Source organism: Thermobia domestica, chromosome 8 (assembly GCF_964235325.1).
Source record: "Thermobia domestica chromosome 8, izTheDome1.hap1.1, whole genome shotgun sequence".
Lineage (NCBI taxonomy): Eukaryota > Metazoa > Arthropoda > Insecta > Zygentoma > Lepismatidae > Thermobia > Thermobia domestica.
The window spans coordinates 126949553-126964102 of NC_137461.1; the positions used below are offsets into that span (position 1 = coordinate 126949553).

The window sequence follows — 14550 nt, forward strand, 5'->3', positions numbered from 1 at the left end:
CATAGTCTTATGTAATTTCTGCTATGTTGGAAACGAGTACACCCCTTACAGTCTTTGCTATAATGTGCTCATTGTCTGCTGTTAAAATACATCCACTAAAGTTATACTCTCTTATTAGTTCTGCTATGTTTAAATAGGGGTGGTAAGAATTTGCTATGTTCTGCAATGTTCGTAGTCTTATGTGTTAAAATAAGAGTTGGAGTAGTTTTTGCTATGTGTTCGTGTATTCTCTGCTAAGTTCGAATAGGGGTTGGAAAAGGAAACGATGCTATGTTAAAATAGGGGATGGAAAATATGCTCATAAAAGACTGTATTCAAATCGGGGTGGATAAATATGGGTTGAAACGTAGTCTTATGTGATCTATGCTATGTTCAATTAGGGGTGGAAACAAATACATCCCTGCTATGTTACGTAGTCTTATGTCTTATCTGCTATGTCCTAATAGGGGTTGAAAAAGTTATCATAAAAGAGAACAAATACATCCCTGCTATGTTACGTAGTTTTATGTATTCTCTGCTATGGTAAAATGTTCAAATAGGGGATGAAAAAGTGATCATAAAAGAGAACGAATACACCCCTAAAATTTTATATCCCTTATAACGAATACTTTAGTTTGTATAATATTTACCTGTACCGTGGGCAAAAAGTGCTCATAAATGTGTAATATACTTAGTAGAATGTTCATTTTAAATTAACAGAAAAGAAGAATGTTTTAATATATGTAAGAGATTATTATGGGATAGTTGTGGCTATGTACATGTTATGTGTTGACCTAGTCAAGTAAATTTATGTATTTTACGGTCTTAAAAGGAATATTTAAGACATATCAAGCAATAAAGGTGAGACTAATAATCTTTGAATATCTGAGTTGATTCCTTACATAGCCTTGTCTATTTTGTTCATTTTGATTGCTAGAGTATACTCGTCTTAGGTTCGGTTCAGTATTATTCACACTTCGGATATTCAAATTCCGAACAGGGACCAAATGATCAGAATTATTCTTATTTTTACCCATTCCTGATTGTGTTAGATTCATAGCATGGTATTGAGTTTCGTAGCATTGTACAAGCATTAATAAATGACTGAAACTCATACACTGTGTGGAAAATAAGATCTGCTGTAATTTAAATGGAAGCAAATTGCGAATCGATGCAATTATTCTTGATTCCGATTGCAAGGGATTAACAACCTTTAATTCATTATAGACATTTATAACAAACTCTACAATAGATTTGTGCAATCGAGGATTGAAATGTTGATTTCTAAGAGTGGCATCTCTGTTTGCCAGCAAAAAGTCATTTTCGTAATTCGCGATCAATGCCGCTTTAAATTCCTCATATGTACTAATGTGATCACGTATTGCCTTAAACCATAAGGAACAAGGTGGGAGTAATACATGGGGTATTAATTCCATGTATTGTGATCGGTCGATAGACATTATATTACATTCGTCTTGGAATTTCTCTAAGAAAGAACTAGCATTTTCATTGCACTTACCACTAAATTTACTCATGGCTTTGATTTCGCTCATCTTGACACTTAGCTTTACCTTTCTTTTCTCACTCCTTGTTCTTGTGGTGTGATTGTTCCGGTCCGTAGCGTGCTGTGTCATGATACCATTTATATTTCGTTCATCAGTGATCTTCGGACAATTTTCCTCTAATATAATATCCTCCTCAGATTCCGGCGAAGGCGTATTTATATCCGGTGATTGGGGAAACTCGAAGCGATCACTGCCCACATTATTGCGATAAATGTTATCTCTAGCCTGTAACGTTTTAATTTCTTCCTGCATAGTAGCCAACTGGATCTTTTGATGTTTAACGGAAGATTCTATTAACGTTAAATCCTTTTTTACAGCACAGATTTCATGATTTTGATGATCGTGCTTTTCTTGACACTCATCGGCTAACCTTTTTAACTTCTCTTCAAACTGCGAGGATATGTCGTTCATCACCTGGACGATTGTTTGTTTCGTATCGTCTGATTTCAGTTCTATCCGTTCTATTCGTTTACTTAATTCTTCATACTGCTTGCTAGCTTCATTAAATTTCAGTTCTATCTTCTTTTCCATGGTCTGGTTAGCTTCATAGAACTTCAGTTCTATCTTCTGTTCCATGGTCTGGTTAGCTTCATAGAACTTCTGTTCCATGGTCTGGTTAGCTTCGTTGAATTTCAATTCTATCTTCTGTTCTATGGTCTGGTTAGCTTCATAGAACTTCTGTTCTATCTTCTGTTCCATGGTCTGTTTTATCTCAGTCGTCATTTGCATAATTTGTCGCTGCACAGCTAACAAAAGTCGATCCTCAGATGACAAACTTGGTGTTGCACTAATTTCACCTGGATTACTGGTATTAGATTCCTGTTGCACTATTTCACTATCCATTTTTCTTTTGATGACCTTACCGCTTCGTAATACGGTTAAGTTCGTATTCATAAATGGTAATATCCAAGTAAATTCAGCCCTACTTTCCTTCTTCGGGAACTGAATTTTCAAAAGGTCCCGGGTTCCGGCACCAAATTTTTATAACGACTCTATAGAAAAGCGTCGTCAACCTGGTCCGTCTGGTAAAATATAAGTTACGAAGCGATAATAACTTTTCTTTATGCAGGAATCAACTCAGATATTCAAAGATTATTAGTCTCACCTTTATTGCTTGATATGTCTTAAATATTCCTTTTAAGACCGTAAAATACATAAATTTACTTGACTAGGTCAACACATAACATGTACATAGCCACAACTATCCCATAATAATCTCTTACATATATTAAAAACATTCTTCTTTTCTGTTAATTTAAAATGAACATTCTACTAAGTATATTACATATTTATGAGCACTTTTTGCCCACGGTACAGGTAAATATTATACAAACTAAAGTATTCGTTATACCCTGCTATGTTACGTAGTCTTATGTATTATCTGCTCTGCTATGTGTTCATAGTCTCCATGTATTCTCTGCTATGATAAAATGTTCAAATAGGGGTTGAAAAAGTGATCACAAAATAGAAAGAATACACCCCTAAAAATGCTCATAAAAGAGAACGAGTACATACCTGCTATTTTATGTAGTCTTATTCTCTGCTATGTGTTCGTATTCTCTGCTAAGGGGTGGAAAAAGTGATCATAAAAGGGAACGAGTCCACCCCTTAAAATGTACTCATAAAAGACAACGAGTACACCCCCTAAAAAGTGCTCATAAAAGGGAGCAAATACACCCCTAAAATGCAGGTCGTAAAAGACCGTGGGTGGACGGTTCAAGGTGCTCGATTTCCCAGGGGCTCCTGAGTTGTTCTATTATGAGCCAGGTCTGTTCTAATATGAGCCAGATCGATCCATTTTCTACTACTACCGTTGAATGAAAGTTTGCATGCTTGTAGAACATTAAAAATAATGGACACGTATTTTTTTTTTTTATTTCGGCAATGATGCGGATTCATGTATACAAACTGCCCTTTGAACGTTAGGGATGGTCTTCAAGCATAAACAGAAAACAATCATTTACTGTAGAAGGAAACATACTGCCAGGGGGTTAGGAGATCTGATTCAGAATCTGATGTCAAAATTACAAAATTCAAAATGGCGGATCCAATATGGTAATTAAATTACAATTACTAAAAGTCTTCTGGTTTGAAATGCTCTGCAGTTAGCCAATAAGAATTATAGTTGGCAGGGGTTACAGCGAGAAGGATGCAGACCGATTTGAAGCCCCTTTCAGTACTAATTTTAACGGGATGCTGAAATAGTTCAGTGAAGGTAATGCTCAAAACAAGAGACCTATTTGCTAAGGCTGAAAGAATTACAATCAAATCATATCGATTTTACCGTAAACTGACATACATACAAGTGCCGCTTGACAGAACTGGTAGCGGGCTCCATATAGGCCTACCATAAACTTTTATGTTTCTGTACAGGTTAGTAACTTGTGGATTTACAGGGCAACTGCCCTCCAATTTAAGCAACCCGGTATTCGAATAAATTTACTTCAATATAAAACGTTTTTATTCAAATGAGACGGTATTCACATAAATGTATAAATAAAGCATTAAACAGGTCAACGAATAGGTTCACCACATTAAAAAGAAAAAGAAAAAAGAAAGAATAAAGAAAGAAACACTGTAAACGATTATGTAATCTGCTGCTGCTCACATTTTAGGAAAATGTATGTACTGTTCTACTATTAGGAACTCCAAAAATAAGGCTTTGTGCTAACCATTATCCCATTGATTTAATTTGTAAACTCAGCATAGAATTGGCCACATACCATTTTAAAATAACTGAAAACAATTTAAGATGCTGTTATACAGTGGTGGATCTAAACCGAAGCCGGGAAGACCGCCCCCCGTTTCTTGAGTGACAAAGATAATTTAAGCTATTATTTATATATTTTTGTAAGTTTATATTACATTTATGATATACCTATCAAAGTCTGGGTTTTAACTGTCCCTCCCCAGTTTTTACCTTATAGACACGCCACTGGTGGTTCCGCGCCATCACCAGAACAAAGTATTAGCATTATATTTATAACATCATATTACGTTACTTGCGTTGTTTTGCGATGCGCAAATTTTGCAAAGACCTTTACAGAATGATGATTTTGCCCTTAAAAGAAAAACGCGAACTGGGCCTCTAAACGTAATAAAAATGTATATTATGGTTTCAAATTCTAGGGATCCCAAATTTTATTTTTCATATTTTTCTAGGGGACAAAACTTCATATTTTTCTACGGGGGCTCAAACATTAATATTTGAACTACAGAGAAAGTTCTAAGCCAAGGGTGCTGCTCTTGTAATTTCTACCCAAATTCTACAAGATTATTAGCGTTTAACGAGAAGAAAATGATCCTGTTGATGAAACGTGTAGTATACCAATCGATAGATCCCAGCAAGCTGAACAAAATTTTATCAGCGGTACAAGTAGATCTGAAAAGATAGGGGCACGCTTGACGTCATGCCGCCCCCCGTGCCTGTCTTTGCCCATTGTAATTTTTTTTAGAAAGTTTGGGGACGCCATAGACATTTTTGTAAGTGGGGGATGCCCTTTTCAAGTTTCCCGTTGTGCCACCAACATAATAGAGATGCACAATAAGGTTAATGAGATATAGTTCAAATTTGTGACTAACTCTTAACCTTTTATATTTAATAACTACAATAGATAAGATATCAATCGGTAGATCACACCGAGCTAAGCTAAACAACAAAACAAATGGACCCTCGCTCCTAACTTCATCAATATTTTTAAACAATATACTTTCGTTAGGATGCACGAGGCGATCTCTTACGAGGGTCCACAAAGTCCGAACGTCCTCCATGCATGCGATTTTCGATTCCACAAATCAATGTTTATGGATTTCTTTCGATGTTGTTTATAGCAACATCTACTATTACCACAGGGGTTTTCCTCCTCATCCAACTTCTAATTCACACACTTTCCACAGATATAGTTATTCTATTTTTCTACACAACGACTGTGGTAACCATAATATAACTCTGTGATATCAATATATTTACGAAATAGATACATATTGTTGCTAGTTAACATGGAACATTGAAAGATTTTACAACGGATTTGAACATTTCTGTTGTTTTATTAATTATAAACAAATGGTAAATTAATAATTTGCTTGTAGTTACAAATGGCTACTTTATTGATTGAAGCAAAATAAAACATGAAAAATTGACTCGTGTAGGAATCGAACCCGGGATCCTTTGCATGTGCGTCCAGACGCTCCTTACTTTGCCACGTCGTTACTGGATAAATTTACGAGCCGTACTATACATGCGGCGAGTCGAAAGCTTTTAGACACCTTTTCTCAGCTATTTTTTGCTATAGTGCTCTTTCAGTTTCTAATATTATCACTTTAAATGTGCACTACCACCTCGCGAAAAATGGCCCCGAAGTTCATTTAACAAAGTCTGCTTTCTCCTGTTTAGTGGAAATTCACATAGATTTTAGTATGTTTTGCGTTGCGTTATACTCCTCAATTTTTGCAAAATTGGTACGGGATAGTGCCATTGTGGCACAAGTAAGTTAACAACTTAACTCACTGAAAAAAAAAGTGGGGACCGAGAGCATTATTATATGTCGATCTAAGCAAAATTTCTGAATTTCAACGCAACGTAATTTTAAAAAAAAGCAATTGCAACTGCTATGTCGATTATTACGGTAAATCCCAAATTTTACATTGTGTTGTGTCAAACCGGTACGGAAAGAGGCCTCGAATTTATAAGTGGATAACGTTTCGTTTATTTACTTATTTTAGAGCAGTTGTTTTACACTGGCGCACCAGCAAAGCATTACCACCGTAAGTCGTACGTACCACCAACAGTGGCTCGCGTACCACTGGTTGAGAGACTCTGCTTTAGAGTCCCATAACATAGGAAAGGTGTGATTGGAAGTCATTTAATTCAATGAATATAGATTATCTGTTCTTATTGTACAAGGTTAAAATGTTCATTCTAAATTAACAACACCTGTGATTACTTATAATTTTTAATAGTAATTATAATGTGATTTTGATATTTGTAGTAACAACTACTAAACAAGTTGGAGTAAAGAGTTACAATATAGTCACAATATAGAGCTCTTAATTGTATTTTTATAAAAGCCTTCCATTTTGTCTATAAATTGATAATACATTCGCATCCTCATTTTGAATCAGATTCTAAAGTTAATTAATTGGCTCACAGTATTATTTTTTTGTTAAGTACGTGTTCAACAAAGAATTCTTGAAGAATAAATAATAATGAAAATAAAAAGACACTAATGGAAATAAATGAAAGTTTGTATCTGACAACATTGTGGGATAGGTGAAACTCGCTTTTGAATAGCTTCCGTATCAATCGATAGAGAGACTCTCCGACCAGCAAGAGATATATCCAGGGGTCAGTAGCGGTTTCATTCTTCTCTGGCGTCTGCATTCGTAGGAAGGTTTCTAAAGGTGTGGAAAAATGGTGATAGCAGAGAAGAAGGCCGATGAATTTTATACTCCCCCTCCTAAACTAGGAAAATGGGAGGGTTTCAAATTATTCATATGGAATCCAAATACTCATCAATTTTTAGGAAGAACAGGATTAAGCTGGGGTAAGTACTTGGGCGTTCCCCTTTTATATTTTGCTGCATTAGAGAACTTCCCTTGTAGAGTTGTATAGTGCTTACGCTACCCAATAAATTATTTAGTTGAATGTCAATTGATATTTATAAAATCGCATTTACCAAAGAGCTTTATTATGTAACAGTAGTTTTTACATTGTTATTGTACTGCATGGCGTTTTCTTTGTATACGAAGCACTAATGTAATCTGAGTAAATGCTTTTAGCGTCAGCGTCTAGAGCACATAGTAAGTTACTCTATTTAGATTTTTAAAATTATTTTAACTGTTTATTATTGAAAATACGGATAAATTCTTATAAAACTTCTCCGATTTTGACAGGTTATGTTGACGTTTAAGCATTTGCGTCGTTATCGACTTCCGGACTACATTTGGAAATTGCAAGGAGTAGGTGTGTCAGTAAAGGGTGCAGATTGAGAATATTCAGTCCGTATGATGTAGATTTACGTGACATTTAGGTAATTTTTGTTAAGTCAGTTCTTACAAGCTCCCTACAATAGAACTCACAAAAGATCAATATACATAGTGATAAGGCACTAAAGGAAATAATAATAATCCGGCTAAATCGAACAACTATGATTGTGCTTGCAATTCCACCTGTATGTTAACTCTCAAGTCACTATAAAATTGAATTTGTAAGGCATAAAAGTCCAATATTAACAGGAATAGTACCGACTTATGTAATTGACAGGAAATGTTTTTTTTTTTTTAAATAAACCAAGGACTGTGATCGCTAGATTTGTAGCGATGATATGATGGTCAGTATTCACTTTCGACTTGTCAATTTGTGCATTCAAGACGGGACAGCCACAATAAGGTACCGGTAGGACATTTTAGGTGCCGAATTTTGCGACATTGCGCTCTATATCGGGTGAAAGTAGGATGGCCTGTGTATTCTTAATCTGCACATATTATCGTTCGAAATTTGTGAAGTTGTGTACTTAGCGATGTGTTATATTTCTTTTCGATGTTAAAAAAACAAATTATGCTGCACCAGTTCATAGCCACCGACAGTCGAGCCATTCCAGGTCAAATCAACACAATTTGAGAAAATTTACCTTACCATCTCAGATTGTCATGAAATTTTGCACAGGGTTACTATTCATATAGAGTAAGAAAGATACCAAGTTTCAGCTTTATATATCGACACGTATTGAAGACAGGGCTATGTGAAATTTGAAAAAATGCCAAAAATAGCATGGTCAATGTATTTTGAAATTGGAATTGCAGCTCTCCTAATTGAGCTAGCGAGCTGGTTAAGGTATCATTTTACAGCACTTTTTATGCCCTTTCCTGTGATATACATCATCATATAGGCTAATCCAAATTTTTATTTTCAAAATCAAAATCAAATATTACATATTTTAAAGTTTTGAAATTAATTCCATAAATAGACAGTATTGTTATAAAGCACCTGGCAAAATATGAATTTGGGATGATAATGGGTTGATTGTGAAAAAAATTTGAAACTAACACTAGTTTTCATTAATACCCTGTACCTAGTTGAAAAATACACGAAAGCATTTTTTTTTAAAACTTGTGGGAATAAGTCTGAACACTTACATGAAGAGTACAGTAATGGGTGTAAAACATATACCTACTTATAATCTGCTGGCTATACTTATTACCTCATACTTTAAAAACTACCTTAAAGCAAGTTAAAGTATTGATACTTTTGAACTTTAAAATGATATGAATACAAGTTTCACAAATAAAAATGTTACTGTAAATAAACGTGGTTTGTAAAAAGTATACGTATACGTAGCACTGGTACAACAGCAGGGTTGGCTGCTTTAAGTCAGGTTTTTTTATATATAGAAAAAACAATTGGTGTAAAAAAGCAATGCAAAAATGCCGCAAATCGTAATCACAAATGCCACGTGAATTTCATAGTGACATTTCACATATATCTGTGTTAGTTGAATCTAATTTTTGCCTTGTAATTAAGAAGCCCGATGAACCCACAAAATTTCTCCGAGATGGAAACAAAGTACTGGTTCAGATGCCACTTCAAGTAATATGTCCAATCCTTCATAACCTCGCTGTTGCTTAAGGACGTTAAGCCTAAATAAACCAAACAAATTGAATCAGCTTTAGCGGGTAGGCATGAGTTCATTGCCAAGCAAAAGGAAGCCTTCCTTAACTGTACAAAAGAAAATCTCAAAGAAACAATTTGCTGTCATCTGATTTTTCTGAAAATTATAGCACACCGCTACAAGATGAAGCATAGAGCTACCACTGGACAAGCTGACAGGCCACAATCCATCCTTTTCTTTTATATTTCAAACAGGAAAACAAAGTTGAAGATGGTAAGCATGTAGTTGTTTCCGATTGCCTGGAGCACAATACAGTTGCTGTTTACACCTTTCAAAAGGACTCGTCATTTCTGACATCCAAATTTCAAAAACTTTCTAACAAGGTTTTTTATTTTTCCGATAGGCCTACCGCGCATTACAAAAATAAGGAAAGCTTTTTTGAACCTCTGCTTTCATGATTCAGCCTTTTTAAAGTGAAAAGAGGCTGGTACTTCTCGGCTATACCACATGGAAAAAGGCCTTGCGATGGAGTAGGCGGTTCACTAAAGAGACTGGCAGTTTGTGCTACTTTGCAAGGACCCTATGACAATCAAACCCCAAGACGACGTTTTGAGTAAATTTTGCCTACTCAATCCAAGAGAAATATACTGAAGCTAAAATGTTCCTGGAAAGTCGTTTCGATCAAGCATTGCCTATCAAAGGAACACAACAATATGATGCATTCATTCCCAAAACTACATCAACATTATTGGTGAAACACTTTTCAGATGGTTTGCAGGGTTGGGAAAAGGAAGTGTCACAATCCCCAAATAAACTTCAATTAGAAGACATATCAGCTTATGCCACCGCTGTCTATGAAGGAAATTGGTGGTTCCGGTATGTTTTACAGAAAAATGAAGAACTTGATGAAGTAAAAATAACTTTTCTTCAACCACCTGGGCATTTCCTGGCCGTTGCCAACGAATTGTAACTACAATGAGGCCGATGGTTCCTGTACCACTGGATGTATATCCATGAAACGTGGCATAATTAGTCACTAGAGGAAATATACTTCGGACATATTTCTCTCCCAAGAACCCCAGTTTGTCAGGGTTGCCAACCAAGTATAAAAATAAGGAATTGAAAAACAGGTTCCGTGCGAAGAGACGTTTATCCACCAAGCTTGAGAGAAACATCACACGAACTATAACAAGCCAAACTACAGCATTGGCGGGTATAATTAGACTGTGATCCATACTAGGTTCGTAGTATGTTAGTGAACCCACAAATATCCATATTGTCAGTTATGTTCGCCAATGCGGTAGACTTCATGCGGAAATCTTGAATGTTCGCATTCGTTGGCGACACTGTGGTGCTTGGGAGACAGGGACACTCACACTATATTTTCCATTGTCCAATGTTGCTTCTGTCACATTTGTCATATATCTGCTTGTCACAACGTTCAATGGCATTCACACCATTTTCAACATTGTGATGTTAACACGTGTTGGCAACACTGACAACCTAGAATGGTTTGTAGACGGTTACACTCAACATGTTTTTGCTATAGTTCGTTTGTTGCTTCTGCCAAGCTTGGTGTATGAACGTCTCATAGTACGGAACCTGTTTTACAATTTCTTATTTTTATACTTGGTGGTAACACTGACAAACTGGGGTTCTTGGAAGAGGAAAATATCCGAAGTATATTTTCTCTAGTGACAAATAATGTTTTTACCAGGTTTCATGGATATACATCCAGTGGTCCAGAAACCATCTATCGAATATACCATACATAGGGTCACAAACACCAACAAACTGGCCACATATGGGGTCAGGTTGCGGGTTTGCCAGTGATTTGAGAACTTTCGTACTTCTCATGGCAAGAGCTTTCAGATGCTGTATAGATTTTTCCCAGATACTTGGTCCCGGTATGGAATCGTCCCTAGTTAGTATTCTTGTGTTCTACGTACAGAGTATTCTTGAAAAATAAGTATTAGTTTTGATTTTTTTTTTTTAACAATGAACCCATTATCATCCCAAATTCATATTTTCCAGGTGCTTTACAACAATACTGTCTATTCGTGGAATTAATTTCAAAATTTTAAAATATGTACTTTTTGAAAAATTTTGAAGTAAAATTTTGATTTTAATTTTGAAAATAAAAATTTGGATTAGCCTATATGATGATGTATATCACAGCAAAGGGCATGAAAAATGCTGTAAAATGACACCTCAACCAGCTCGTTAGCTCAATTAGAAGAGCTGCAATTCCAATTTCAAAATACATTGAACATGCTTTTTTGGGCATTTTTACCAGACTTTACATAGCCCTATCTTCAATACCGGTCGATATATAAAGCTGAAATTTGGTTTTTCTTAGTCTATCTAGAGGGCATCTATGTATCAAATTTCATTAAAATCTGAGATGAAGTTAAATCACTATATTGAATTGATATGGAATGACCCAGTCATATAATATGTAAAAAAAATTTTGGATTGACTTCGTAATGAGAGAAGACCGATTTGATGGTTGGATCTGGTTTTAAGGAGTTTCGTGTCTTTTTCGAAATAGAACTTGTCCACGTAATCTTAGGTAACTAATGGTTGATATTTAGTATCTCCCAATCTTGCACACAAAATCTTCAATGTTACTTTACTAAATATAGCTGCGTGACCGAAGGGGATTTAGAAGCCTCACAGGGCTCGTTGTTTTTTACAATTTAGACAAAGACGGGGTACTTTGTTCTGGAGCCATGAAACGAATTGGGAGATTCTAAATGCCATCCCGACTAGGGTGAGGGTGTTTTTAACTGTCCTTGTATATCAATGCTTGTACATGTTTAAGTTGAAGTTTTCGTAATTTAATAAAGTAGATTTGAAAGGTAAGAGAACATAGGATAAATGGTTCGTACTGAAAATTCTGACGAGAGTTCTCAGACTCAAAAAATTTTAGTGTCACGTTGTTAAGAGTGTTACATTTCGAATGATTAAATGGTTAGCGCGCGTGGTTCTGGTACTATTGGGGGCGATGGATTTAAACATTTCGATCTTAACCCAGCACTGTCATTTAGTTAGGGAATAGGCCTGATTGGAAGTAATAATTAAGCTCAGATATCAATAGCATCAAGTGAAAATGTTAACTGATGTGCTCAGCAATTGATTTAATATCGCTTATTTTCTGCGTTTATCGCACTCGCACATTACTAAAGACATTACGCGAGACGTGGACATACGGCTTGGTGTAGGATCTGAACCACTTGAATTCGCACCGGGAATCGAATTTTTATCTTGCTCGACACAGGCAATACACTAACCATATAGCCAGGAGAAAGATTCAGATTATAGTATGGAATTTACCTAGTAGTCACGTGATGTTTCTCTTAAAAACTGCTTTGGCTTCAGAAACAGTTCAAGGCCTTTCAGATATGTGGCTATTCAGAAGATCGGTTTAGAATCGACACTGATAATGATGTGGATAAAGGAAGAACTCCTTTGGAGAGTTAGAGATTCCATCAATACCATGTCTTTTAGATTCGAATTCGATAAATGGTTATCGTGTATGTATATCATTGTTTTTTAAGTGACAGGTTTGTTTAGCGTCTCTTTCAACACAAATCGCTGTTATGATACGAGATCTACCTTTGCATCCGAATAACAGTTCGAATTTTTACTCGGAGCTATTACCTTCACTTGAGATACAACTCGGGACAAGGAAGTGTACAGTTTAGTCACTTGATTTTGAAAGGGAATATCTACATTGTTGTACTACACGGTTTTGCAGTGAGAAATTATGATTTGCCCTATAATTGACGTATTTTTTGTTTTTGATAATGTTTGTTGGAATTAATTCCTTTCGTTGATATTAGGGACATGTGCCTTCTCTAAAAATGACCAACCAGAATTAGGTTATTTGACAAATATAAGAAATATTTATTCTTCAAATTCGGTAGCTTACGACATGAAAACAGAAATCTTTGATGTATTAATTAAACTTAAGCTCACAGACTGCGTGTGTGCGTATCTTTTTTCTTTGTCATGCGGGCCGGAGAGAAATTCGCAAATGCTACTGACAAGAGAACCATTGTAGGCGTTGAGGTATCGAATGCAGAAGGAAGGAGTAATTTGGAGCTAAGGTGGTTACAAGAAAATTAAAAAAAAAAAAAAAAGTTATGTATCGACTATAGAATCAAATCTAGTGACCTTCGAGGTTAGAGTTCTTGTGAAATTACTGTCTCGAAAAAATAATTAAAACTTCAGCCATTCTGACGCCGGAATATTGATACATCTTTCATGACGTAAAAGCACGCTTGCTCAACTTTCATTTTATGTTGCCGTTCTTATTTTTCCATGGAGTAACTATCATTTTGTAAAGATATGAACGAAATCCTTGAAAAATTTACAAAAATAAATATTTTCGTGGTATCATCACATGGGACACCCGTTGCTTCTTTATTGGTTGGTTCGATCCCCGGCCAAGTAAGTTTGTGATGGACAACATCGTGTTGGTGGGTTTTCTCAGGTCCTCCCACTTACTCATTCCACAATTTTTTCCATTGACGTTCACTTAGTCTTCCGTAGCCTACAGGACATAATTGTGGGACGTTAAACTGATATATTTCGTTATTGGTTTTCCATCCCATTCAATTAACTTGTCTCCTGTGTATTCAAAGGACATTATAGTGTTATTCACGGTGCATGGTCTTTAATTTTAATTCGTAATTGAGGAATTACTTCAATTCCTATGTCTCCTTTGTTATATTTCATAACGTCGTTAATTATACTATGTACGATCGTCAGTAGCGAAATTGTGTATACAGAGACTGCGCTTTTTTTCAATAACTTGGGACGAATTTACCAAGTTGGTCATTAGCACTATAGGTAGTTGCATACTGCCTATATATATATATATATATATATATATATATATATATATATATATATATATATATATATATATATAAATTGGACGAATGGTTTCGAAATTACAGTGAGATGTGTAAATAGATTTTTACGGGAGGCTACACCTGTTCTATTTCCCAGATCTGAGAAATCAAGTGGCCAACATACCTTTTACGGGTATAATACCAGGTTTGGTTCCCGGTTGTGACCCAGTCTTCATTATCGACCAAATAGTAAGTCCAGGACCCTCAGTGGCAGAGCTGAGCTCTCACATCTGATGGGTGGGTCCCTGGTTCAATCCTATCTCGCACTAGGTGGGCTGTGTGGTACACTGGATATATAAAGGGTTTTTCAGAGTTCTGTTTTCTTCCACTTTCTTCATTTTAACGTTATCATTCCTCGTATCGCATTATGTGAAGTTTTTTCTCTTCTCAGAACAGCGTTCAAATTGGGGTGTTCTGTGACCTAGATTTTTCGGTCGCGACAGTGTGGTGACTTCGGAAGGAGTAAATTTATTGATT

General features: G+C 35.7%; 1 protein-coding gene across 1 annotated transcript in view; it reads left to right on the plus strand.

Moving 5' to 3' along the window:
- The first annotated feature begins 6854 nt into the window (after positions 1-6854).
- LOC145693199 (sodium/potassium-transporting ATPase subunit beta-2-like) overlaps positions 6855-14550 on the plus strand; it is a 108254-nt gene continuing 100558 nt past the window's right edge. Inside the window, exon 1 of the mRNA XM_081768981.1 lies at positions 6855-7087. Coding sequence (XP_081625107.1) covers positions 6955-7087 — 133 coding nt within the window. The 5' untranslated portion in view covers positions 6855-6954. The remainder of the gene's footprint in view (positions 7088-14550) is intronic.